Source organism: Salvelinus namaycush, unplaced genomic scaffold (assembly GCF_016432855.1).
Source record: "Salvelinus namaycush isolate Seneca unplaced genomic scaffold, SaNama_1.0 Scaffold1075, whole genome shotgun sequence".
NCBI classification, from domain to species: domain Eukaryota; kingdom Metazoa; phylum Chordata; class Actinopteri; order Salmoniformes; family Salmonidae; genus Salvelinus; species Salvelinus namaycush.
In genome coordinates this window covers 37,442-65,098 of record NW_024057759.1, presented here as the reverse complement: position 1 = coordinate 65,098, position 27,657 = coordinate 37,442, and the positions used below count along the sequence as shown (strand labels likewise).

At 47.2% G+C, this 27,657-nt stretch overlaps 1 protein-coding gene across 1 annotated transcript; it reads left to right on the top strand.

Moving 5' to 3' along the window:
• The first annotated feature begins 625 nt into the window (after positions 1-625).
• ap3s2 (adaptor related protein complex 3 subunit sigma 2) lies at positions 626-26,516 on the top strand. The gene is made up of 6 exons (XM_038982215.1): positions 626-768; positions 1,132-1,223; positions 1,656-1,767; positions 19,352-19,423; positions 21,287-21,394; positions 26,130-26,516. The coding sequence occupies exons 1-6, from the start codon at positions 700-702 to the stop codon at positions 26,253-26,255; spliced, it is 579 nt and encodes a 192-aa protein (XP_038838143.1). The 5' UTR covers positions 626-699; the 3' UTR covers positions 26,256-26,516.
• Positions 26,517-27,657: the final 1,141 nt, after the last annotated feature.

Here is a 27,657-nt window from a genome sequence, read left to right as displayed (position 1 = left end):
CCCGGGGATTAGGTCCTGGTCCAGAGTCATTTTTATTTAACTTTTATTTAACTCGGCAAGTCAGTGAGTCATTTTTATTTTATTTAACCTTTATTTATCTCGGCAAGTCAGTTAAGAACAAATTCGTATTTACAATGACGGCCTACCCCAGACGACGCTGGTTTAGGGATAACATTCCAGGAGTGGTAGACACACGTCAATAGAATGGAATGATAGACGGAAGGAAGGAGGAAGGACTATCGGTTTTACTGTTGTTTGGTGAAGTGGTTCTCCTGACATGTACAACTTGGGTGAGATATGAGGTGAGACCGTATGTACAGAAGGTTTTACTGTTGTTTGGTGAAGTGGTTCTCCTGAAATGTAAAACTTGGATATGTGAGATATGAGGTGAGACCGTATGTACAGAAGCCATTGCAGTGTTACAATTGTAAAAAGTTTGGACACGTGGCAAGTGTTTGTCAAAGGAATAAATATGTAGTAGTTGAAGAGTCAGATGAAGCAGGTTGTTGTAATTGTTTTTTGGGGTATTTTTTACTTCTCCGTACAGTAGGTGGCAGCAATACACCTTATGAGTGTAGTCTGTCAATAAACCACAGAGAAGAAGAAGAGCCGGCGGAAGCTACTTATGAAAACATCCGCCAGGTGGACAGCTGACTGCACGTCTTTTATTTGAGTGATTTGAGACATTTCCAGACAAATATGATTAAAGCTATTTTAATATTTAACAACCATGGGAAACCACGACTCATCAGATTTTATGAATATTTTGTAAGTACCCAAATGTACTAAAGTTTGTTAGCTATGTCTATCTTATTTGCCAGCTGTTGGTGCACTAATGCTATGGTATGCTAGCTAAATTGTCTAGCTAGTGGCTAACTAATCAATAATCTATGTTGTCATCATCATGAGATGTGATTTCTTGACATTTATATAGCTAACTAGCTAAGTTGCTTATATATATTTTTGACATAGCTACGAATATCAATGTACACAACAGATGGGCAACCTCCATGGGGCTAGTTTACAACGTCAGCTGTTTTACTGCTACCTGACAGCTAGCTGAGGTTAGGTCTTTCATTTAGATTGTAAATGTAGTTCTTAGCCAATTATCATCGACATACTTCTTCTCAGGCTGAAGATGTGCAGCAGCAGATCATTCGAGAGACTTTCCATCTGGTGTCGAAGAGGGACGACAACGTCTGCAACTTCTTGGAGGGGGGAAGGTAACAGCTCTCATTAGCATTACTAGCTGGTTAAATTAACCAAAATATATTACATTCTTGATGAACAATCAGCGAATCCAAAAAGATGCGTGGTTGTCTGCCGGTCAAGTAACCTAAACCTAACCTTTATGATTGATCCAGGAGGCAGCTATATAGGTATCTATGGCTTGTATTGGGGACGGGTATTGTGCTTCTGTGGTGACTATATGATGTAGGACTACCTATACTGTAGCCTGTAGACCAACTGGGCACGTTCAAGTAGACATTGTAGCTAAAGATTTATCCTGGGTTGTTAAATGAGAAGTATTGTTTGACCAAAGTGTAAACCTCATATGACTAGCAATCAATCATCAATTCCCTGGCAGATGAGTTAAAGTTGGACCGAATCAGACAATGCAGAATAGGCTAATAATATAATTTCTCTATTTGCAGTTTGATCGGTGGCTCGGACTACAAGTTGATCTACCGACACTACGCAACACTGTACTTTGTGTTCTGTGTGGACTCCTCTGAGAGTGAGCTCGGTATTCTGGATCTAATACAGGTGGGTTGGCAACTGTTGCTGTGTTACCATCTAGAACTCTGTACAACAGACAGTCAGCTGTACTTTGTGTTCTGTGTGGACTCCTCTGAGAGTGAGCTCGGTATTCTGGATCTAATACAGGTGGGTTGGCAACTGTTGCTGTGTTACCATCTAGAACTCTGTACAACAGACAGTCAGCTGTACTTTGTGTTCTGTGTGGACTCCTCTGAGAGTGAGCTCGGTATTCTGGATCTAATACAGGTGGGTTGGCAACTGTTGCTGTGTTACCATCTAGAACTCTGTACAACAGACAGTCAGCTGTACTTTGTGTTCTGTGTGGACTCCTCTGAGAGTGAGCTCGGTATTCTGGATCTAATACAGGTGGGTTGGCAACTGTTGCTGTGTTACCATCTAGAACTCTGTACAACAGACAGTCAGCTGTACTTTGTGTTCTGTGTGGACTCCTCTGAGAGTGAGCTCGGTATTCTGGATCTAATACAGGTGGGTTGGCAACTGTTGCTGTGTTACCATCTAGAACTCTGTACAACAGACAGTCAGCTGTACTTTGTGTTCTGTGTGGACTCCTCTGAGAGTGAGCTCGGTATTCTGGATCTAATACAGGTGGGTTGGCAACTGTTGCTGTGTTACCATCTAGAACTCTGTACAACAGACAGTCAGCTGTACTTTGTGTTCTGTGTGGACTCCTCTGAGAGTGAGCTCGGTATTCTGGATCTAATACAGGTGGGTTGGCAACTGTTGCTGTGTTACCATCTAGAACTCTGTACAACAGACAGTCAGCTGTACTTTGTGTTCTGTGTGGACTCCTCTGAGAGTGAGCTCGGTATTCTGGATCTAATACAGGTGGGTTGGCAACTGTTGCTGTGTTACCATCTAGAACTCTGTACAACAGACAGTCAGCTGTACTTTGTGTTCTGTGTGGACTCCTCTGAGAGTGAGCTCGGTATTCTGGATCTAATACAGGTGGGTTGGCAACTGTTGCTGTGTTACCATCTAGAACTCTGTACAACAGACAGTCAGCTGTACTTTGTGTTCTGTGTGGACTCCTCTGAGAGTGAGCTCGGTATTCTGGATCTAATACAGGTGGGTTGGCAACTGTTGCTGTGTTACCATCTAGAACTCTGTACAACAGACAGTCAGCTGTACTTTGTGTTCTGTGTGGACTCCTCTGAGAGTGAGCTCGGTATTCTGGATCTAATACAGGTGGGTTGGCAACTGTTGCTGTGTTACCATCTAGAACTCTGTACAACAGACAGTCAGCTGTACTGTCCACTCACCTCTCCTTTCCCAGACAGACAGTCAGCTGTACTGTCCACTCACCTCTCCCAGACAGACAGTCAGCTGTACTGTCCACTCACCTCTCCCAGACAGACAGTCAGCTGTACTGTCCACTCACCTCTCCTTTCCCAGACAGACAGTCAGCTGTACTGTCCACTCACCTCTCCTCTCCCAGACAGACAGTCAGCTGTACTGTCCACTCACCTCTCCTTTCCCAGACAGACAGTCAGCTGTACTGTCCACTCACCTCTCCTCTCCCAGACAGACAGTCAGCTGTACTGTCCACTCACCTCTCCTTTCCCAGACAGACAGTCAGCTGTACTGTCCACTCACCTCTCCTTTCCCAGACAGACAGTCAGCTGTACTGTCCACTCACCTCTCCTTTCCCAGACAGACAGTCAGCTGTACTGTCCACTCACCTCTCCTTTCCCAGACAGACAGTCAGCTGTACTGTCCACTCACCTCTCCTCTCCCAGACAGACAGTCAGCTGTACTGTCCACTCACCTCTCCTTTCCCAGACAGACAGTCAGCTGTACTGTCCACTCACCTCTCCCAGACAGACAGTCAGCTGTACTGTCCACTCACCTCTCCTTTCCCAGACAGACAGTCAGCTGTACTGTCCACTCACCTCTCCTTTCCCAGACAGACAGTCAGCTGTACTGTCCACTCACCTCTCCTTTCCCAGACAGACAGTCAGCTGTACTGTCCACTCACCTCTCCCAGACAGACAGTCAGCTGTACTGTCCACTCTCCTTTCCCAGACAGACAGTCAGCTGTACTGTCCACTCACCTCTCCTTTCCCAGACAGACAGTCAGCTGTACTGTCCACTCACCTCTCCTTTCCCAGACAGACAGTCAGCTGTACTGTCCACTCACTTCTCCTTTCCCAGACAGACAGTCAGCTGTACTGTCCACTCACCTCTCCTTTCCCAATCATGGCCGGTAGTGATACAGCCTGGAATCGAACCAGGGTCTGTAGTGACGCCTCTAGCACTGAGATGCAGTGCTTTCAAACACCAACGTTTTTATGGGGGGTGGTAGTAGTGGGGGTGGTGGTAGTAGTGGGGGTGGGTTCAAGTTGATGACCTGTATCCACTTTCAATGCAAACATATCCTTAAATAGACAGAAGACAATGCTTTCAAACCTGTTATGTTTTTGACTGTGTGGTGGTGGAGTTGCTGTTCAAGGTTATGACATGCTTGAGATACGCTTCTTGTCTTGATCTGCAGTGACCACTAATGACCCTTGAACTCACGATACAGTACATTGTAAAGCCTACTGATGGGTGTGTATTGAGGAAATATACACTGAGTGTACAAAACATTAAGAACACCTTCCTAATATTGAGTAGCACCTCTCCCCCTTTTGCCCTCAGAACAGCCTCAGTTTGTCGGGGCATGGACTACAAGGTGTCGAAAGCGTTCCACAGGGATGCTGGCCCATGTGGACTCCAATGCTTCCCACAGTTGTGTCAAGTTGGCTGGATGCCCATGGGATGGTGGACCAATCTTGATACACACGGGAAACTGTTGAGCGTAAAAACCCAACCCAGCTGCTGGGCCAACTTTGTTTATTATCTATGCAAATTAACTTTTACTCTACCTACATGTAGGTATTACCTCGACTAACCGGCACATTGACTCTGTACCGTAACACCCTGTATATAGCCTCCACATTGACTCTGTACCGTAACACCCTGTATATAGCCTCCACATTGACTCTGTACCGTAACACCCTGTATATAGCCTCCACATTGACTCTGTACCGTAACACCCTGTATATAGCCTCCACATTGACTCTGTACCGTAACACCCTGTATATAGCCTCCACATTGACTCTGTACCGTAACACCCTGTATATAGCCGCCACATTGACTCTGTACCGTAACACCCTGTATATAGCCTCCACATTGACTCTGTACCGTAACACCCTGTATATAGCCTCCACATTGACTCTGTACCGTAACACCCTGTATATAGCCTCCACATTGACTCTGTACCGTAACACCCTGTATATAGCCGCCACATTGACTCTGTACCGTAACACCCTGTATATAGCCTCCACATTGACTCTGTACCGTAACACCCTGTATATAGCCTCCACATTGACTCTGTACCGAAATACCTGTATATAGCCTCCACAATGACTCTGTACCGTAATACCCTGTATATAGCCTCCACATTGACTCTGTACCGTAACACCCTGTATATAGCCTCCACATTGACTCTGTACCGGTACCCCCTGTATATAGCCTCCACATTGACTCTGTACCTGTAACCCCTGTATATAGCCTCCACATTGACTCTGTACCGGTACCCCCTGTATATAGCCTCCACATTGACTCGGTACCGGTACCCCCTGTATATAGCCTCCACATTGACTCTGTACCAGTACCCCCTGTATATAGCCTCCACATTAACTCTGTACCGTAACACCCTGTATATAGCCTCCACATTGACTCTGTACCGGTACCCCCTGTATATAGCCTCCACATTGACTCTGTACCGGTACCCCCTGTATATAGCCTCCACATTGACTCTGTACCGTAACACCCTGTATATAGCCTCCACATTGACTCTGTACCGTAACACCCTGTATATAGCCTCCACATTGACTCTGTACCGTAACACCCTGTATATAGCCTCCACATTGACTCTGTACCGTAACACCCTGTATATAGCCTCCACATTGACTCTGTACCGTAACACCCTGTATATAGCCTCCACATTGACTCTGTACCGTAACACCCTGTATATAGCCTCCACATTGACTCTGTACCGTAACACCCTGTATATAGCCGCCACATTGACTCTGTACCGTAACACCCTGTATATAGCCTCCACATTGACTCTGTACCGTAACACCCTGTATATAGCCTCCACATTGACTCTGTACCGTAACACCCTGTATATAGCCTCCACATTGACTCTGTACCGTAACACCCTGTATATAGCCGCCACATTGACTCTGTACCGTAACACCCTGTATATAGCCTCCACATTGACTCTGTACCGTAACACCCTGTATATAGCCTCCACATTGACTCTGTACCGAAATACCTGTATATAGCCTCCACAATGACTCTGTACCGTAATACCCTGTATATAGCCTCCACATTGACTCTGTACCGTAACACCCTGTATATAGCCTCCACATTGACTCTGTACCGGTACCCCCTGTATATAGCCTCCACATTGACTCTGTACCTGTAACCCCTGTATATAGCCTCCACATTGACTCTGTACCGGTACCCCCTGTATATAGCCTCCACATTGACTCGGTACCGGTACCCCCTGTATATAGCCTCCACATTGACTCTGTACCAGTACCCCCTGTATATAGCCTCCACATTAACTCTGTACCGTAACACCCTGTATATAGCCTCCACATTGACTCTGTACCGGTACCCCCTGTATATAGCCTCCACATTGACTCTGTACCGGTACCCCCTGTATATAGCCTCCACATTGACTCTGTACCGTAACACCCTGTATATAGCCTCCACATTGACTCTGTACCGTAACACCCTGTATATAGCCTCCACATTGACTCTGTACCGTAACACCCTGTATATAGCCTCCACATTGACTCTGTACCGTAACACCCTGTATATAGCCTCCACATTGACTCTGTACCGTAACACCCTGTATATAGCCTCCACATTGACTCTGTACCGTAACACCCTGTATATAGCCTCCACATTGACTCTGTACCGTAACACCCTGTATATAGCCTCCACATTGACTCTGTACCGTAACACCCTGTATATAGCCGCCACATTGACTCTGTACCGTAACACCCTGTATATAGCCTCCACATTGACTCTGTACCGTAACACCCTGTATATAGCCTCCACATTGACTCTGTACCGTAACACCCTGTATATAGCCTCCACATTGACTCTGTACCGTAACACCCTGTATATAGCCGCCACATTGACTCTGTACCGTAACACCCTGTATATAGCCTCCACATTGACTCTGTACCGTAACACCCTGTATATAGCCTCCACATTGACTCTGTACCGGTACCCCCTGTATATAGCCTCCACATTGACTCTGTACCTGTAACCCCTGTATATAGCCTCCACATTGACTCTGTACCGGTACCCCCTGTATATAGCCTCCACATTGACTCGGTACCGGTACCCCCTGTATATAGCCTCCACATTGACTCTGTACCAGTACCCCCTGTATATAGCCTCCACATTAACTCTGTACCGTAACACCCTGTATATAGCCTCCACATTGACTCTGTACCGGTACCCCCTGTATATAGCCTCCACATTGACTCTGTACCGGTACCCCCTGTATATAGCCTCCACATTGACTCTGTACCGTAACACCCTGTATATAGCCTCCACATTGACTCTGTACCTGTAACCCCTGTATATAGCCTCCACATTGACTCTGTACCGTAATACCCTGTATATAGCCTCCACATTGACTCTGTACCGTAATACCCTGTATATAGCCTCCACATTGACTCTGTACCGTAACACCCTGTATATAGCCTCCACATTGACTCTGTACCGTAATACCCTGTATATAGCCTCCACATTGACTCTGTACCGTAACACCCTGTATATAGCCTCCACATTGACTCTGTACCGTAACACCCTGTATATAGCCTCCACATTGACTCTGTACCGTAATACCCTGTATATAGCCTCCACATTGACTCTGTACCGGTACCACCTGTATATAGCCTCCACGTTGACGCTGTACCGTAACACCCTGTATATAGCCTCCACATTGACGCTGTACCGTAACACCCTGTATATAGCCTCCACATTGACTCTGTACCGTAACACCCTGTATATAGCCTCCACATTGACTCTGTACCGGTACCCCCTGTATATAGCCTCCACATTGACTCTGTACCGTAACACCCTGTATATAGCCTCCACATTGACTCTGTACTGGTAGCCCCTGTATATAGCCTCCACGTTGACTCTGTACCGTAACACCCTGTATATAGCCTCCACATTGACTCTGTACCGTAACACCCTGTATATAGCCTCCACATTGACTCTGTACCGTAACACCCTGTATATAGCCTCCACATTGACTCTGTACCGTAACACCCTGTATATAGCCTCCACATTGACTCTGTACCGTAACACCCTGTATATAGCCTCCACATTGACTCTGTACTGGTAGCCCCTGTATATAGCCTCCACATTGACTCTGTACCGGTACCCCCTGTATATAGCCTCCACATTGACTCTGTACCGGTACCCCCTGTATATAGCCTCCACATTGACTCTGTACCGTAACACCCTGTATATAGCCTCCACATTGACTCTGTACCGGTACCCCCTGTATATAGCCTCCACATTGACTCTGTACCGGTACCCCCTGTATATAGCCTCCACATTGACTCTGTACCGTAACACCCTGTATATAGCCTCCACATTGACTCTGTACCGTAACACCCTGTATATAGCCTCCACATTGACTCTGTACCGTAACACCCTGTATATAGCCTCCACATTGACTCTGTACCGTAACACCCTGTATATAGCCTCCACATTGACTCTGTACCGTAACACCCTGTATATAGCCTCCACATTGACTCTGTACCGTAACACCCTGTATATAGCCTCCACATTGACTCTGTACCGTAACACCCTGTATATAGCCTCCACATTGACTCTGTACCGTAACACCCTGTATATAGCCTCCACATTGACTCTGTACCGTAACACCCTGTATATAGCCTCCACATTGACTCTGTACCGTAACACCCTGTATATAGCCTCCACATTGACTCTGTACCGTAACACCCTGTATATAGCCGCCACATTGACTCTGTACCGTAACACCCTGTATATAGCCTCCACATTGACTCTGTACCGTAACACCCTGTATATAGCCTCCACATTGACTCTGTACCGTAACACCCTGTATATAGCCTCCACATTGACTCTGTACCGTAACACCCTGTATATAGCCGCCACATTGACTCTGTACCGTAACACCCTGTATATAGCCTCCACATTGACTCTGTACCGTAACACCCTGTATATAGCCTCCACATTGACTCTGTACCGAAATACCTGTATATAGCCTCCACAATGACTCTGTACCGTAATACCCTGTATATAGCCTCCACATTGACTCTGTACCGTAACACCCTGTATATAGCCTCCACATTGACTCTGTACCGGTACCCCCTGTATATAGCCTCCACATTGACTCTGTACCTGTAACCCCTGTATATAGCCTCCACATTGACTCTGTACCGGTACCCCCTGTATATAGCCTCCACATTGACTCGGTACCGGTACCCCCTGTATATAGCCTCCACATTGACTCTGTACCAGTACCCCCTGTATATAGCCTCCACATTAACTCTGTACCGTAACACCCTGTATATAGCCTCCACATTGACTCTGTACCGGTACCCCCTGTATATAGCCTCCACATTGACTCTGTACCGGTACCCCCTGTATATAGCCTCCACATTGACTCTGTACCGTAACACCCTGTATATAGCCTCCACATTGACTCTGTACCGTAACACCCTGTATATAGCCTCCACATTGACTCTGTACCGTAACACCCTGTATATAGCCTCCACATTGACTCTGTACCGTAACACCCTGTATATAGCCTCCACATTGACTCTGTACCGTAACACCCTGTATATAGCCTCCACATTGACTCTGTACCGTAACACCCTGTATATAGCCGCCACATTGACTCTGTACCGTAACACCCTGTATATAGCCTCCACATTGACTCTGTACCGTAACACCCTGTATATAGCCTCCACATTGACTCTGTACCGAAATACCTGTATATAGCCTCCACAATGACTCTGTACCGTAACACCCTGTATATAGCCTCCACATTGACTCTGTACCGTAACACCCTGTATATAGCCTCCACATTGACTCTGTACCGGTACCCCCTGTATATAGCCTCCACATTGACTCTGTACCTGTAACCCCTGTATATAGCCTCCACATTGACTCTGTACCGGTACCCCCTGTATATAGCCTCCACATTGACTCGGTACCGGTACCCCCTGTATATAGCCTCCACATTGACTCTGTACCAGTACCCCCTGTATATAGCCTCCACATTAACTCTGTACCGTAACACCCTGTATATAGCCTCCACATTGACTCTGTACCGGTACCCCCTGTATATAGCCTCCACATTGACTCTGTACCGGTACCCCCTGTATATAGCCTCCACATTGACTCTGTACCGTAACACCCTGTATATAGCCTCCACATTGACTCTGTACCTGTAACCCCTGTATATAGCCTCCACATTGACTCTGTACCGTAATACCCTGTATATAGCCTCCACATTGACTCTGTACCGTAATACCCTGTATATAGCCTCCACATTGACTCTGTACCGTAACACCCTGTATATAGCCTCCACATTGACTCTGTACCGTAATACCCTGTATATAGCCTCCACATTGACTCTGTACCGTAACACCCTGTATATAGCCTCCACATTGACTCTGTACCGTAACACCCTGTATATAGCCTCCACATTGACTCTGTACCGTAATACCCTGTATATAGCCTCCACATTGACTCTGTACCGGTACCACCTGTATATAGCCTCCACGTTGACGCTGTACCGTAACACCCTGTATATAGCCTCCACATTGACGCTGTACCGTAACACCCTGTATATAGCCTCCACATTGACTCTGTACCGTAACACCCTGTATATAGCCTCCACATTGACTCTGTACCGGTACCCCCTGTATATAGCCTCCACATTGACTCTGTACCGTAACACCCTGTATATAGCCTCCACATTGACTCTGTACTGGTAGCCCCTGTATATAGCCTCCACGTTGACTCTGTACCGTAACACCCTGTATATAGCCTCCACATTGACTCTGTACCGTAACACCCTGTATATAGCCTCCACATTGACTCTGTACCGTAACACCCTGTATATAGCCTCCACATTGACTCTGTACCGTAACACCCTGTATATAGCCTCCACATTGACTCTGTACCGTAACACCCTGTATATATCCTCCACATTGACTCTGTACCGGTACCCCCTGTATATAGCCTCCACATTGACTCTGTACCGGTACCCCCTGTATATAGCCTCCACATTGACTCTGTACCGTAACACCCTGTATATAGCCTCCACATTGACTCTGTACCGGTACCCCCTGTATATAGCCTCCACATTGACTCTGTACCGGTACCCCCTGTATATAGCCTCCACATTGACTCTGTACCGTAACACCCTGTATATAGCCTCCACATTGACTCTGTACCGTAACACCCTGTATATAGCCTCCACATTGACTCTGTACCGTAACACCCTGTATATAGCCTCCACATTGACTCTGTACCGTAACACCCTGTATATAGCCTCCACATTGACTCTGTACCGTAACACCCTGTATATAGCCTCCACATTGACTCTGTACCGTAACACCCTGTATATAGCCTCCACATTGACTCTGTACCGTAATACCCTGTATATAGCCTCCACATTGACTCTGTACCGTAACACCCTGTATATAGCCTCCACATTGACTCTGTACCGTAACACCCTGTATATAGCCTCCACATTGACTCTGTACCGTAACACCCTGTATATAGCCTCCACATTGTTATTTTACTGCTGCTGTTTAACTATTTGTTACTTTTATTTTCTGTTTTTTACTTAACACTTTTTATTTCTTATCTTCTTAAATCATTGTTGGTTAAGGGCTTGTCAGTAAGCATTTCACTATAAGGTCTACACTTGTATTCAGAGCATGTGACCAATAGGATTTGATTTGAGCGGTGTTGCACTACTTGACACACTCAGACCAGTGTGCCTGACGCCTACTACCACACCCTGTTCAATGCACCTACTACCACACCCTGTTCAATGCACCTACTACCACACCCTGTTCAATGCACCTACTACCACACCCTGTTCAATGGCACCTACTACCACACCCTGTTCAATGGCACCTACTACCACACCCTGTTCAATGGCACCTACTACCACACCCTGTTCAATGGCACCTACTACCACACCCTGTTTAATGCACCTACTACCACACCCTGTTCAATGCACCTACTACCACACCCTGTTCAATGCACCTACTACCACACCCTGTTCAATGCACCTACTACCACACCCTGTTCAATGCACCTACTACCACACCCTGTTCAATGCACCTACTACCACACCCTGTTCAATGCACCTACTACCACACCCTGTTCAATGCACCTACTACCACACCCTGTTCAATGCACCTACTACCACACCCTGTTCAATGCACCTACTACCACACCCTGTTCAATGCACCTACTACCACACCCTGTTCAATGCACCTACTACCACACCCTGTTCAATGCACCTACTACCACACCCTGTTCAATGCACCTACTACCACACCCTGTTCAATGCACCTACTACCACACCCTGTTCAATGCACCTACTACCACACCCTGTTCAATGCACCTACTACCACACCCTGTTCAATGCACCTACTACCACACCCTGTTCAATGCACCTACTACCACACCCTGTTCAATGCACCTACTACCACACCCTGTTCAATGCACCTACTACCACACCCTGTTCAATGCACCTACTACCACACCCTGTTCAATGCACCTACTACCACACCCTGTTCAATGCACCTACTACCACACCCTGTTTAATGCACCTACTACCACACCCTGTTTAATGCACCTACTACCACACCCTGTTCAATGCACCTACTACCACACCCTGTTCAATGCACCTACTACCACACCCTGTTCAATGCACCTACTACCACACCCTGTTCAATGCACCTACTACCACACCCTGTTTAATGCACCTACTACCACACCCTGTTCAATGCACCTACTACCACACTCTGTTCAATGCACCTACTACCACACTGTTCAATGCACCTACTACCACACCCTGTTTAATGCACCTACTACCACACCCTGTTTAATGCACCTACTACCACACCCTGTTTAATGCACCTACTACCACACCCTGTTCAATGCACCTACTACCACACCCTGTTTAATGCACCTACTACCACACCCTGTTCAATGCACCTACTACCACACCCTGTTCAATGCACCTACTACCACACCCTGTTTAATGCACCTACTACCACACCCTGTTTAATGCACCTACTACCACACCCTGTTTAATGCACCTACTACCACACCCTGTTCAATGCACCTACTACCACACCCTGTTTAATGCACCTACTACCACACTCTGTTCAATGCACCTACTACCACACTCTGTTCAATGCACCTACTACCACACTCTGTTCAATGCACCTACTACCACACCCTGTTCAATGGCACCTACTACCACACCCTGTTCAATGCACCTACTACCACACCCTGTTTAATGCACCTACTACCACACCCTGTTCAATGCACCTACTACCACACTCTGTTCAATGCACCTACTACCACACCCTGTTCAATGCACCTACTACCACACCCTGTTCAATGCACCTACTACCACACCCTGTTCAATGCACCTACTACCACACCCTGTTCAATGCACCTACTACCACACCCTGTTCAATGCACCTACTACCACACCCTGTTCAATGCACCTACTACCACACCCTGTTCAATGGCACCTACTACCACACCCTGTTCAATGCACCTACTACCACACCCTGTTCAATGCACCTACTACCACACCCTGTTCAATGCACCTACTACCACACCCTGTTCAATGCACCTACTACCACACTCTGTTCAATGCACCTACTACCACACCCTGTTCAATGCACCTACTACCACACCCTGTTCAATGCACCTACTACCGCACCCTGTTCAATGCACCTACTACCACACCCTGTGTAATGCACCTACTACCACACCCTGTGTAATGCACCTACTACCACACCCTGTTCAATGCACCTACTACCACACCCTGTTTAATGCACCTACTACCACACCCTGTTTAATGCACCTACTACCACACCCTGTTTAATGCACCTACTACCACACCCTGTTCAATGCACCTACTACCACACTCTGTTCAATGCACCTACTACCACACCCTGTTTAATGCACCTACTACCACACCCTGTTCAATGCACCTACTACCACACCCTGTTCAATGCACCTACTACCACACCCTGTTCAATGCACCTACTACCACACCCTGTTCAATGCACCTACTACCACACCCTGTTCAATGCACCTACTACCACACCCTGTTCAATGCACCTACTACCACCCTGTTCAATGCACCTACTACCACCCTGTTCAATGCACCTACTACCACACCCTGTTCAATGCACCTACTACCACACCCTGTTCAATGCACCTACTACCACACCCTGTTCAATGCACCTACTACCACACCCTGTGTAATGCACCTACTACCACACCCTGTTCAATGCACCTACTACCACACCCTGTTCAATGCACCTACTACCACACCCTGTTCAATGCACCTACTACCACACCCTGTTTAATGCACCTACTACCACACCCTGTTCAATGCACCTACTACCACACTCTGTTCAATGCACCTACTACCACACCCTGTTTAATGCACCTACTACCACACCCTGTTCAATGCACCTACTACCACACCCTGTTCAATGCACCTACTACCACACCCTGTTCAATGCACCTACTACCACACTCTGTTCAATGCACCTACTACCACACTGTTCAATGCACCTACTACCACACTCTGTTCAATGCACCTACTACCACACCCTGTTCAATGGCACCTACTACCACACCCTGTTCAATGCACCTACTACCACACCCTGTTTAATGCACCTACTACCACACCCTGTTCAATGCACCTACTACCACACTCTGTTCAATGCACCTACTACCACACCCTGTTCAATGCACCTACTACCACACCCTGTTCAATGCACCTACTACCACACCCTGTTCAATGCACCTACTACCACACCCTGTTCAATGCACCTACTACCACACCCTGTTCAATGGCACCTACTACCACACCCTGTTCAATGGCACCTACTACCACACCCTGTTCAATGCACCTACTACCACACCCTGTTCAATGCACCTACTACCACACCCTGTTCAATGCACCTACTACCACACCCTGTTCAATGCACCTACTACCACACCCTGTTCAATGCACCTACTACCACACCCTGTTCAATGCACCTACTACCACACCCTGTTCAATGGCACTTAAATATGTTGTCCTGCCCGTCACCCGCTGAATGGACACTCTTACTGACAGTTGTGGCTGCTTCGCATGATGTATTGTTGTCTCTACCTTCTTGCCCTTTGTGCTGTTGTCTGTGCCCAATAATGTTTGTGTCGCTGCCATGCTGTGTCGCTACCATGCTATGTTGTCTTAGGTCTCTCTTAGTGTTGTGTTGCTACCATGTTGTGTTGTCTTAGGTCTCTCTTTATGTAGTGTTGCTACCATGTTGTGTTGTCTTAGGTCTCTCTTTATGTAGTGTTGTGTTGCTGCCATGTTGTGTTGCTGCCATGTTGTGTTGTCTTAGGTCTCTCTTTATGTAGTGTTGTGTCGCTGCCATGCTGTGTCGCTACCATGCTATGTTGTCTTAGGTCTCTCTTTATGTTGTGTTGCTACCATGCTATGTTGTCTTAGGTCTCTCTTTATGTAGTGTTGTGTTGCTGCCATGTTGTGTCGCTGCCATGCTATGTTGTCTTAGGTCTCTCTTTATGTAGTGTTGTGTCGCTGCCATGCTGTGTCGCTACCATGCTATGTTGTCTTAGGTCTCTCTTTATGTTGTGTTGCTACCATGCTATGTTGTCTTAGGTCTCTCTTTATGTAGTGTTGTGTTGCTGCCATGTTGTGTCGCTGCCATGCTATGTTGTCTTAGGTCTCTCTTTATGTAGTGTTGTGTTGCTACCATGCTATGTTGTCTTAGGTCTCTCTTTATGTAGTGTTGTGTTGCTACCATGCTATGTTGTCTTAGGTCTCTCTTTATGTAGTGTTGTGTTGCTGCCATGCTGTGTTGTCTTAGGTCTCTCTTTATGTAGTGTTGTGTTGCTGCCATGCTGTGTTGTCTTAGGTCTCTCTTTATGTAGTGTTGTGTTGCTGCCATGTTGTGTTGCTGCCATGTTGTGTTGTCTTAGGTCTCTCTTTATGTAGTGTTGTGTTGCTACCATGTTGTGTCGCTACCATGCTATGTTGTCTTAGGTCTCTCTTTATGTAGTGTTGTCTCGTCGTGATGTGTGTTTTGTCCTATATTTATGTTATTTATTTTTAATCCCCGTCCCCGCAGGAGGTCTTTTGGTAGGCCCGTCATTGTAAATAATAATTTGTTCTTAACTGACTTGCCTAGATAAATAAAGGTTGGATAAATAAAGGTTGGATAAATAAAACATACACAATCCATGTCTCAAAGCTTTAAAATCCTTCTTTAACCCGTCTCCTCCCCATAACCCGTCTCCTCCCCATAACCCGTCTCCTCCCCATAACCCGTCTCCTCCCCATAACCCGTCTCCTCCCCTTAACCCGTCTCCTCCCCTTAACCCGTCTCCTCCCCATAACCCGTCTCCTCCCCTTAACCCGTCTCCTCCCCTTAACCCGTCTCCTCCCCATAACCCGTCTCCTCCCCTTAACCCGTCTCCTCCCCATAACCCGTCTCCTCCCCTTAACCCGTCTCCTCCCCATAACCCGTCTCCTCCCCATAACCCGTCTCCTCCCCTTAACCCGTCTCCTCCCCTTAACCCGTCTCCTCCCCATAACCCGTCTCCTCCCCTTAACCCGTCTCCTCCCCTTAACCCGTCTCCTCCCCTTAACCCGTCTCCTCCCCATAACCCGTCTCCTCCCCATAACCCGTCTCCTCCCCTTAACCCGTCTCCTCCCCTTAACCCGTCTCCTCCCCATAACCCGTCTCCTCCCCTTAACCCGTCTCCTCCCCATAACCCGTCTCCTCCCCTTAACCCGTCTCCTCCCCTTAACCCGTCTCCTCCCCTTAACCCGTCTCCTCCCCATAACCCGTCTCCTCCCCATAACCCGTCTCCTCCCCATAACCCGTCTCCTCCCCATAACCCGTCTCCTCCCCATAACCCGTCTCCTCCCCATAACCCGTCTCCTCCCCATAACCCGTCTCCTCCCCATAACCCGTCTCCTCCCCATAACCCGTCTCCTCCCCATAACCCGTCTCCTCCCCATAACCCGTCTCCTCCCCTTAACCCGTCTCCTCCCCATAACCCGTCTCCTCCCCATAACCCGTCTCCTCCCCATAACCCGTCTCCTCCCCATAACCCGTCTCCTCCCCATAACCCGTCTCCTCCCCTTAACCCGTCTCCTCCCCTTAACCCGTCTCCTCCCCATAACCCGTCTCCTCCCCTTAACCCGTCTCCTCCCCTTAACCCGTCTCCTCCCCTTAACCCGTCTCCTCCCCATAACCCGTCTCCTCCCCATAACCCGTCTCCTCCCCATAACCCGTCTCCTCCCCATAACCCGTCTCCTCCCCATAACCCGTCTCCTCCCCATAACCCGTCTCCTCCCCATAACCCGTCTCCTCCCCTTAACCCGTCTCCTCCCCTTAACCCGTCTCCTCCCCTTAACCCGTCTCCTCCCCTTAACCCGTCTCCTCCCCTTAACCCGTCTCCTCCCCATAACCCGTCTCCTCCCCATAACCCGTCTCCTCCCCATAACCCGTCTCCTCCCCATAACCCGTCTCCTCCCCTTAACCCGTCTCCTCCCCATAACCCGTCTCCTCCCCATAACCCGTCTCCTCCCCTTAACCCGTCTCCTCCCCATAACCCGTCTCCTCCCCTTAACCCGTCTCCTCCCCATAACCCGTCTCCTCCCCATAACCCGTCTCCTCCCCATAACCCGTCTCCTCCCCATAACCCGTCTCCTCCCCTTAACCCGTCTCCTCCCCTTAACCCGTCTCCTCCCCATAACCCGTCTCCTCCCCATAACCCGTCTCCTCCCCATAACCCGTCTCCTCCCCATAACCCGTCTCCTCCCCTTAACCCGTCTCCTCCCCATAACCCGTCTCCTCCCCATAACCCGTCTCCTCCCCATAACCCGTCTCCTCCCCTTAACCCGTCTCCTCCCCATAACCCGTCTCCTCCCCATAACCCGTCTCATCAATAAGGGATCATAGCTTTCACCTGGATTCACCTGGTCAGTCATGGAAAGGTGTTCCTAATGTTCTGTCCTCTGTGTGTATACTGTGCATTCAGAAAGTATTCAGACCCCTTGACTGTTTCAACATTTTGTTACGTTACAGCCTTAATTCTAAAATGTATTACGTTTATTTCCCTCATCAATCTACACACAATACCCCAATAATTACAAAGCAAAACACTTTTTTTTCAAACGGAAATATCACATTTATATAAGTTTTCAGACCCTTTACTCAGTACTTTGTTGAAGCACCTTTGGCAGCGATTACAGCCTTGAGTCTTCTTGGGTATGACGCTACAAGCTTGACACACCTGTATTTGGGGAGTTTCTCCCATTCTTCTCTGCAGATCCTCTGTCAGGTTGGAAAGGGGAGTGTCGCTGCACAGCTGTTAGATCAGGTTCAAGTCCAGGCTCTGGCTGGGCCACTCAAGGACATTCAGAGACTTGTTCCTAAGCCACTCCTGCGTGTCTTGGCTGTGTGCTTAGGGTCGTTGTCCTGTTGGAAGGTGAACCTTCGACCCAGTCTGAGGCCCTGAACTCTGGAGCAGGTTTTCATCAAGGATCCATCTGTACTTTGCTCCGTTCATCTTTCCCTCGATCCTGACTAGTCTTCCCTGCCGCTGAAAAACATCCCCACAGCATGATGCTGCCACCACCCTGCTTCACCGTAGGAATGGTGCCAGGTTTCCTCCAGATGTGATGCTTGGCAAAACACACCTCCAGGCTGTGTAAGGGCTATTTGACCAAGAAGGAGGGTGATGGAGTGCTGCATCAGATGACCTGGCCTCAACAATCACCCGACCTCAACCCAATTGAGATGGTTTGGGATGAGTTGGACCGCAGAGTGAAGGAAAAGCAGCCAACAAGTGCTCAGCATATGTGGGAACTCCTTCAAGACTGTTGGAAAAGCATTCCAGGTGAAGCTGGGTGAGAGAATGTCAAGATAATGCAAAGCTGTCAAGGCAAAGGGTGGCTACTTTGAAGAATTTAAAATATAAAATATATTCTGATTTAACACCTTTTTTGTTTTGTTGGTTACTACATGATTCCATATGTGTTATTTCATTGTTTTGATGACTTCACTATTATTCTACAATGTAGAAAATAGTGAAAATAAAGAAAAACCCTTGAATGAGTCGGTGTCCAAACCTTTGACTGGTACTGTGTGCTTAACATAAGATGAATGACTTGACAATATCTCCTCTGTAGGTGTTCGTGGAAACTCTGGACAAATGCTTTGAGAACGTCTGTGAACTGGACCTAATTTTCCACATGGATAAGGTGAGTTCAAGTCCATGGAAATCATTTACAAGGTCAGCTTTGCCAAGTTTTGACTTGTGACACTCTTTGATGCATTAGAGTAATACACTTCTGTGTATAACGTTGCAGCTGGTTTATAGACGCAATATGCATTCAATATGATGAAAGCCTTCAGGAGGGAATGACTAGCAGAGGAAGCCTTGCTGAGGCAGCCTAGATGAAACACTGCTGTGTGGAGGTCTGAGGGCCTGACCATGGTCTGTTGGTCACAGAGGGGCTGACCTAGGTCTGTTGGAGGTCACAGAGGGGCTGACCTAGGTCTGTTGGAGGTCTGAGAGGGGCCGACCTAGGTCTGTTGGAGTAGGGGCTCTGGGTCTATCTGTGGTTGACTGGAGGAGCTGCCAATGGGTAGGGGCTCAGGGTCTGTCTGTGATTGATTTGGAGGACTATTTTAAAACCCATTTGTACTGTGTGTTGGGGCAGAGGTCACCAACCATCTATTCTCTGGTACATTTTCACCCCAAACATCACATATCACAACCAGAGTTGAGCTCAATTCCAGTTAATTCAGGGAGTACACCCAATTGAAAAGCATTGAAGAGAATTGGAATTTCAGTGTACCTCCTGAATTGACTGGAATTGAAATGGAATTGACCCCAATCCCGATCACAACACATTCCACCAAGCTAGGTGGAGTTGAGAAGCTAGGCTAGGCGCAGTTGAGAAGCTAGGCTAGGCGCAGTTGAGAAGCTAGGCTAGGCGCAGTTGAGAAGCTAGGCTAGGCGCAGTTGAGAAGCTAGGCTAGGTGCAGTTGAGAAGCTAGGCTAGGCGCAGTTGAGAAGCTAGGCTAGGCGCAGTTGAGAAGCTAGGCTAGGCGCAGTTGAGAAGCTAGGCGCAGTTGAGAAGCTAGGCTAGGCGCAGTTGAGAAGCTAGGCAAGGCGCAGTTGAGAAGCTAGGCTAGGCGCAGTTGAGAAGCTAGGCTAGGCGCAGTTGAGAAGCTAGGCTAGGCGCAGTTGAGAAGCTAGGCTAGGCGCAGTTGAGAAGCTAGGCTAGGCGCAGTTGAGAAGCTAGGCTAGGCGCAGTTGAGAAGCTAGGCTAGGCGCAGTTGAGAAGCTAGGCTAGGCGCAGTTGAGAAGCTAGGCTAGGCGCAGTTGAGAAGCTAGGCTAGGCGCAGTTGAGAAGCTAGGCAAGGCGCAGTTGAGAAGCCAGGCGGAGTTGAGAAGCTAATACAGATACCATCTGTTTTCCTATCAGTTACAGGTCCGCTACATTACCTTGTTATATTCCTATCAGTTACAGGTCCGCTACATTACCTTGTTATATACCTATCAGTTACAGGTCCGCTACATTACCTTGTTATATACCTATCAGTTACAGGTCCGCTACATTACCTTGTTATATTCCTATCAGTTACAGGTCCGCTACATTACCTTGTTATATACCTATCATTTACAGGTCCACTACATTACCTTGTTATATTCCTATCATTTACAGGTCCGCTACATTACCTTGTTATATTCCTATCATTTACAGGTCTGCTACATTACCTTGTTATATACCTATCATTTACAGGTCCGCTACATTACCTTGTTATATTCCTATCAGTTACAGGTCCGCTACATTGCCTTGTTATATACCTATCATTTACAGGTCCGCTACATTACCTTGTTATATTCCTATCATTTACAGGTCCGCTACATTACCTTGTTATATTCCTATCAGTTACAGGTCCGCTACATTACCTTGTTATATTCCTATCATTTACAGGTCCGCTACATTACCTTGTTATATTCCTATCATTTACAGGTCCGCTACATTACCTTGTTATATTCCTATCATTTACAGGTCCGCTACATTACCTTGTTATATACCTATCATTTACAGGTCCACTTCATCCTTCAGGAGGTGGTGATGGGGGGGATGGTGCTGGAGACCAACATGAATGAGATCGTGGGCCAGGTAGAGCTGCAGAACCGCATGGAGAAATCAGAGGTTAGTCTGTTCACTTACAGGTCCTGTAGTTAGTCCTTCCTCTGTTAGTCTGGTGACTGGTCCTGTAGTTAGTCTGGTGACTGGTCCTGTAGTTAGTCTGGTGACTGGTCCTGTAGTTAGTCTGGTGACTGGTCCTGTAGTTAGTCCTCTGTTAGTCTGGTGACTGGTCCTGTAGTTAGTCTGGTGACTGGTCCTGTAGTTAGTCTGGTGACTGGTCCTGTAGTTAGTCTGGTGACTGGTCCTGTAGTTAGTCTGGTGACTGGTCCTGTAGTTAGTCCTCTGTTAGTCTGGTGACTGGTCCTGTAGTTAGTCCTTCCTCTGTTAGTCTGGTGACTGGTCCTGTAGTTAGTCCTTCCTCTGTTAGTCTGGTGACTGGTCCTGTAGTTAGTCCTTCCTCTGTTAGTCTGGTGACTGGTCCTGTAGTTAGTCCTTCCTCTGTTAGTCTGGTGACTGGTCCTGTAGTTAGTCCTTCCTCTGTTAGTCTGGTGACTGGTCCTGTAGTTAGTCCTTCCTCTGTTAGTCTGGTGACTGGTCCTGTAGTTAGTCCTTCCTCTGTTAGTCTGGTGACTGGTCCTGTAGTTAGTCTGGTGACTGGTCCTGTAGTTAGTCTGGTGACTGGTCCTGTAGTTAGTCTGGTGACTGGTCCTGTAGTTAGTCTGGTGACTGGTCCTGTAGTTAGTCCTCAGTCTGGTGACTGGTCCTGTAGTTAGTCTGGTGACTGGTCCTGTAGTTAGTCCTCAGTCTTGTGACTGGTCCTATAGTTAGTCTGGTGACTGGTCCTGTAGTTAGTCCTCAGTCTGGTGACTGGTCCTGTAGTTAGTCCTTCCTCTGTTAGTCTGGTGACTGGTCCTGTAGTTAGTCCTTCCTCTGTTAGTCTGGAGACTGGTCCTGTAGTTAGTCCTTCCTCTGTTAGTCTGGAGACTGGTCCTGTAGTTAGTCCTCAGTCTTGTGACTGGTCCTGTAGTTAGTCCTTCCTCTGTTAGTCTGGTGACTGGTCCTATAGTTAGTCCTCTGTTAGTCTGGAGACTGGTCCTGTAGTTAGTCCTTCCTCTGTTAGTCTGGTGACTGGTCCTGTAGTTAGTCCTCTGTTAGTCTGGAGACTGGTCCTGTAGTTAGTCCTTCCTCTGTTAGTCTGGAGACTGGTCCTGTAGTTAGTCCTCAGTCTTGTGACTGGTCCTGTAGTTAGTCCTTCCTCTGTTAGTCTGGTGACTGGTCCTGTAGTTAGTCCTTCCTCTGTTAGTCTGGTGACTGGTCCTGTAGTTAGTCCTTCCTCTGTTAGTCTGGAGACTGGTCCTGTAGTTAGTCCTTCCTCTGTTAGTCTGGTGACTGGTCCTGTAGTTAGTCCTCAGTCTGGTGACTGGTCCTGTAGTTAGTCCTTCCTCTGTTAGTCTGGAGACTGGTCCTGTAGTTAGTCCTTCCTCTGTTAGTCTGGAGACTGGTCCTGTAGTTAGTCCTTCCTCTGTTAGTCTGGAGACTGGTCCTGTAGTTAGTCCTTCCTCTGTTAGTCTGGTGACTGGTCCTGTAGTTAGTCCTTCCTCTGTTAGTCTGGAGACTGGTCCTGTAGTTAGTCCTTCCTCTGTTAGTCTGGAGACTGGTCCTGTAGTTAGTCCTTCCTCTGTTAGTCTGGTGACTGGTCCTGTAGTTAGTCCTTCCTCTGTTAGTCTGGTGACTGGTCCTGTAGTTAGTCCTTCCTCTGTTAGTCTGGTGACTGGTCCTGTAGTTAGTCCTCTGTTAGTCTGGTGACTGGTCCTGTAGTTAGTCCTCAGTCTTGTGACTGGTCCTGAGTTTCAATGAGTTGTAAAAATGTCTGAGAGAACTCTGCTGAATTCCCTCAGTTGAAGGTCAGCTAAGTTAACTGAGGCTACTTAACGTTACTAGCTTGTTATTTGAAGTTGTTTTATTATCATTAGTAGTCTATTATCAGGTAAAAACATATGCTTATTATTCATAATTTCTCAAATATTTATCAGCTAGTCATTCAGTGGAATACACTATGCTCCAGCCATTGAATCTGTCTGAGGGATGTTAACAGCTAGCTGGGTCCACCACATTATGTTATTATATTTATTAGTTAGTCATTCAGTGGAATACACTATGCTCCAGCCATTGAATCCTTTAGGGCTGTTAGTCTAGACTCTAGACCTGGGCTGTTAGTCTCTAGACCTTTAGGGCTGTTAGTCTAGTCTCTAGACCTGTAGGGCTGTTAGTCTCTAGACCTTTAGGGCTGTTAGTCTCTAGACCTTTAGGACTGTTAGTCTAGTCTCTAGACCTTTAGGACTGTTAGTCTAGTCTCTAGACCTGTAGGGCTGTTAGTCTCTAGACCTTTAGGGCTGTTAGTCTCTAGACCTTTAGGGCTGTTAGTCTCTAGACCTTTAGGGCTGTTAGTCTCTAGACCTTTAGGGCTGTTAGTCTAGTCTCTAGACCTTTAGGGCTGTTAGTCTAGTCTCTAGACCTTTAGGACTGTTAGTCTCTAGACCTTTAGGGCTGTTAGTCTAGTCTCTAGACCTTTAGGGCTGTTAGTCTAGTCTCTAGACCTTTAGGGCTGTTAGTCTCTAGACCTTTAGGACTGTTAGTCTCTAGAGCTTTAGGACTGTTAGTCTAGTCTCTAGACCTTTAGGGCTGTTAGTCTAGACTCTAGACCTTTAGGGCTGTTAGTCTCTAGACCTTTAGGGCTGTTAGTCTCTAGACCTTTAGGGCTGTTAGTCTCTAGACCTTTAGGACTGTTAGTCTAGTCTCTAGACCTGTAGGGCTGTTAGTCTAGTCTCTAGACCTGTAGGGTTGTTAGTCTCTAGACCTTTAGGGCTGTTAGTCTCTAGACCTTTAGGGCTGTTAGTCTAGTCTCTAGACCTGTAGGGCTGTTAGTCTCTAGACCTTTAGGACTGTTAGTCTAGACTCTAGACCTGTAGGGCTGTTAGTCTAGTCTCTAGACCTTTAGGGCTGTTAGTCTCTAGACCACAGGTGTCAAACTCATTCCACGGAGGGCCGAGTGTCTGCGGGTTTTCGCTCCTCCCTTGTACTTGATTGATGAATTAACATCACTAATTAGTTAGGAACTCCCCACACCTGGTTGTCTAGGGCTTTATTGAAAGGAAAAACCAAAAACCTGCAGACACTCGGCCCTCCGTGGAATGAGTTTGACACCCCTGCTCTAGACCTTTAGGGCTGTTAGTCTCTAGACCTGTAGGGCTGTTAGTCTAGTCTCTAGACCTTTAGGGCTGTTAGTCTCTAGACCTTTAGGGCTGTTAGTCTAGTCTCTAGACCTTTAGGGCTGTTAGTCTCTAGACCTTTAGGGCTGTTAGTCTAGTCTCTAGACCTTTAGGGCTGTTAGTCTAGTCTCTAGACCTTTAGGGCTGTTAGTCTCTAGACCTTTAGGACTGTTAGTCTCTAGACCTTTAGGACTGTTAGTCTAGTCTCTAGACCTTTAGGACTGTTAGTCTAGTCTCTAGACCTTTAGGGCTGTTAGTCTAGTCTCTAGACCTTTAGGACTGTTAGTCTAGTCTCTAGACCTTTAGGGCTGTTAGTCTAGTCTCTAGACCTTTAGGGCTGTTAGTCTAGTCTCTAGACCTTTAGGGCTGTTAGTCTAGTCTCTAGACCTTTAGGGCTGTTAGTCTCTAGACCTTTAGGGCTGTTAGTCTCTAGACCTTTAGGGCTGTTAGTCTCTAGACCTTTAGGGCTGTTAGTCTCTAGACCTTTAGGGCTGTTAGTCTCTAGACCTTTAGGGCTGTTAGTCTAGACTCTAGACCTGTAGGGCTGTTAGTCTCTAGACCTGTAGGGCTGTTAGTCTCTAGACCTGTAGGGCTGTTAGTCTCTAGACCTGTAGGGCTGTTAGTCTAGTCTCTAGACCTGTAGGGCTGTTAGTCTAGTCTCTAGACCTTTAGGGCTGTTAGTCTAGTCTCTAGACCTGTAGGGCTGTTAGTCTCTAGACCTTTAGGGCTGTTAGTCTAGTCTCTAGACCTTTAGGACTGTTAGTCTAGACTCTAGACCTTTAGGGCTGTTAGTCTCTAGACCTTTAGGGCTGTTAGTCTCTAGACCTTTAGGGCTGTTAGTCTAGACTCTAGACCTGTAGGGCTGTTAGTCTCTAGACCTTTAGGGCTGTTAGTCTAGACTCTAGACCTTTAGGGCTGGGTCTTATTCATTGGTGGACACCATAAGCTAAACATTTTGCTACGGAAAACAAGTGTTTATTAAACAAACTCCGGTACTGTTTGCTTCCGTTCCTAGGTTCCTAGTGAATACGACCCTTGTTTCCCAGACAGAGATGAACGTTCCTAGGTTCCTAGTGAATACGACCCTTGTTTCCCAGACAGAGATGAACGTTCCTAGGTTCCTAGTGAATACGACCCTTGTTTCCCAGACAGAGATGAACGTTCCTAGGTTCCTAGTGAATACGACCCTTGTTTCCCAGACAGAGATGAACGTTCCTAGGTTCCTAGTGAATACGACCCTTGTCTCCCAGACAGAGATGAACGTTCCTAGTGAATACGACCCTTGTCTCCCAGACAGAGATGAACGTTCCTAGTGAATACGACCCTTGTCTCCCAGACAGAGATGAACGTTCCTAGTGAATACGACCCTTGTCTCCCAGACAGAGATGAAGCCTACTGGAGATTCATCATGATGTCCATAACCCCTTTAGTTTCCTCTCTCTAGGACCTTTCATTGCTGTGTATTTCATCATCTCCATAGCTGGTGTAGAAAAGCCTCAAACCAGAGTTGTGATCTGTGTCTGTTTCAGGGGGGCTTCTCGGCGGCTCCGGCTCGGGCCGTCTCCGCGGTCAAGAACATGAACCTCCCAGAAATGCCTCGTAACATCAACATCGGAGACATCAATATCAAAGTGCCCAGCCTCTCCCCCTTCTGACCAGGGAGCGGAGCAGGGGCTAGGCCCAAACCGCACCCTATTCCCTTTATAGTGCACTACTTTTAACCAGAGTCCTATGTGGGCTTCTGCCCTTCAGGTCTAAAGTAGTGCACTACACTATATATCAGTGCACTATAAGATGTGAGACACTCTATATGACCTATACATAGGGAATAGGGTGTATATGTAGTGCACTATATAGGGAATAGGGTGTATAGGTAGTGCACTATATAGGGAATAGGGTGTATAGGTAGTGCACTATATAGGGAATAGGGTGTATAGGTAGTGCACTATATATGGTGTATAGGTAGTGCACTATATAGGGTGTATAGGTAGTGCACTATATAGGGTGTATAGGTTGTGCACTATATAGGGTGTATAGGTAGTGCACTATATAGGGTGTATAGGTAGTGCACTATATAGGGTGTATAGGTAGTGCACTATATAGGGTGTATAGGTAGTGCACTATATAGGGTGTATAGGTAGTGCACTAGATAGGGTGTATAGGTAGTGCACTAGATAGGGTGTATAGGTAGTGCACTAGATAGGGTGTATAGGTAGTGCACTATATAGGGTGTATAGGTAGTGCACTAGATAGGGTGTATAGGTAGTGCACTATATAGGGTGTATAGGTAGTGCACTAGATAGGGTGTATAGGTAGTGCACTAGATAGGGTGTATAGGTAGTGCACTAGATAGGGTGTATAGGTAGTGCACTATATAGGGTGTATAGGTAGTGCACTAGATAGGGTGTATAGGTAGTGCATAGCAGCGAGGGAGGAGGCTGGATGTTGGACAGGTTGTTACTATGCTGTGTTATTGATGTGTGGACCCTGGGGCTCCTCTCTGTTCAAAATCATACAACTAAATAATACACCACTGCTTTTCTATTTATGATAACACAACCAGCACAGCTTTTCCCTCTGTCAGGACAGTATCCCTCTAACCTTCTGTCAGGACATTATCCCTCTAACCTTCTGTCAGGACATTATCCCTCTAACCTTCTGTCAGGACATTATCCCTCTAACCTTCTGTCAGGACATTATCCCTCTAACCTTCTGTCTGGACATTATCCCTCTAACCTTCTGTCTGGACATTATCCCTCTAACCTTCTGTCAGGACATTATCCCTCTAACCTTCTGTCAGGACATTATCCCTCTAACCTTCTGTCAGGACATTATCCCTCTAACCTTCTGTCTGGACATTATCCCTCTAACCTTCTGTCAGGACATTATCCCTCTAACCTTCTGTCAGGACATTATCCCTCTAACCTTCTGTCAGGACATTATCCCTCTAACCTTCTGTCAGGACATTATCCCTCTAACCTTCTGTCAGGACATTATCCCTCCATCCTTCTGTCAGGACATTATCCCTCTAACCTTCTGTCAGGACATTATCCCTCC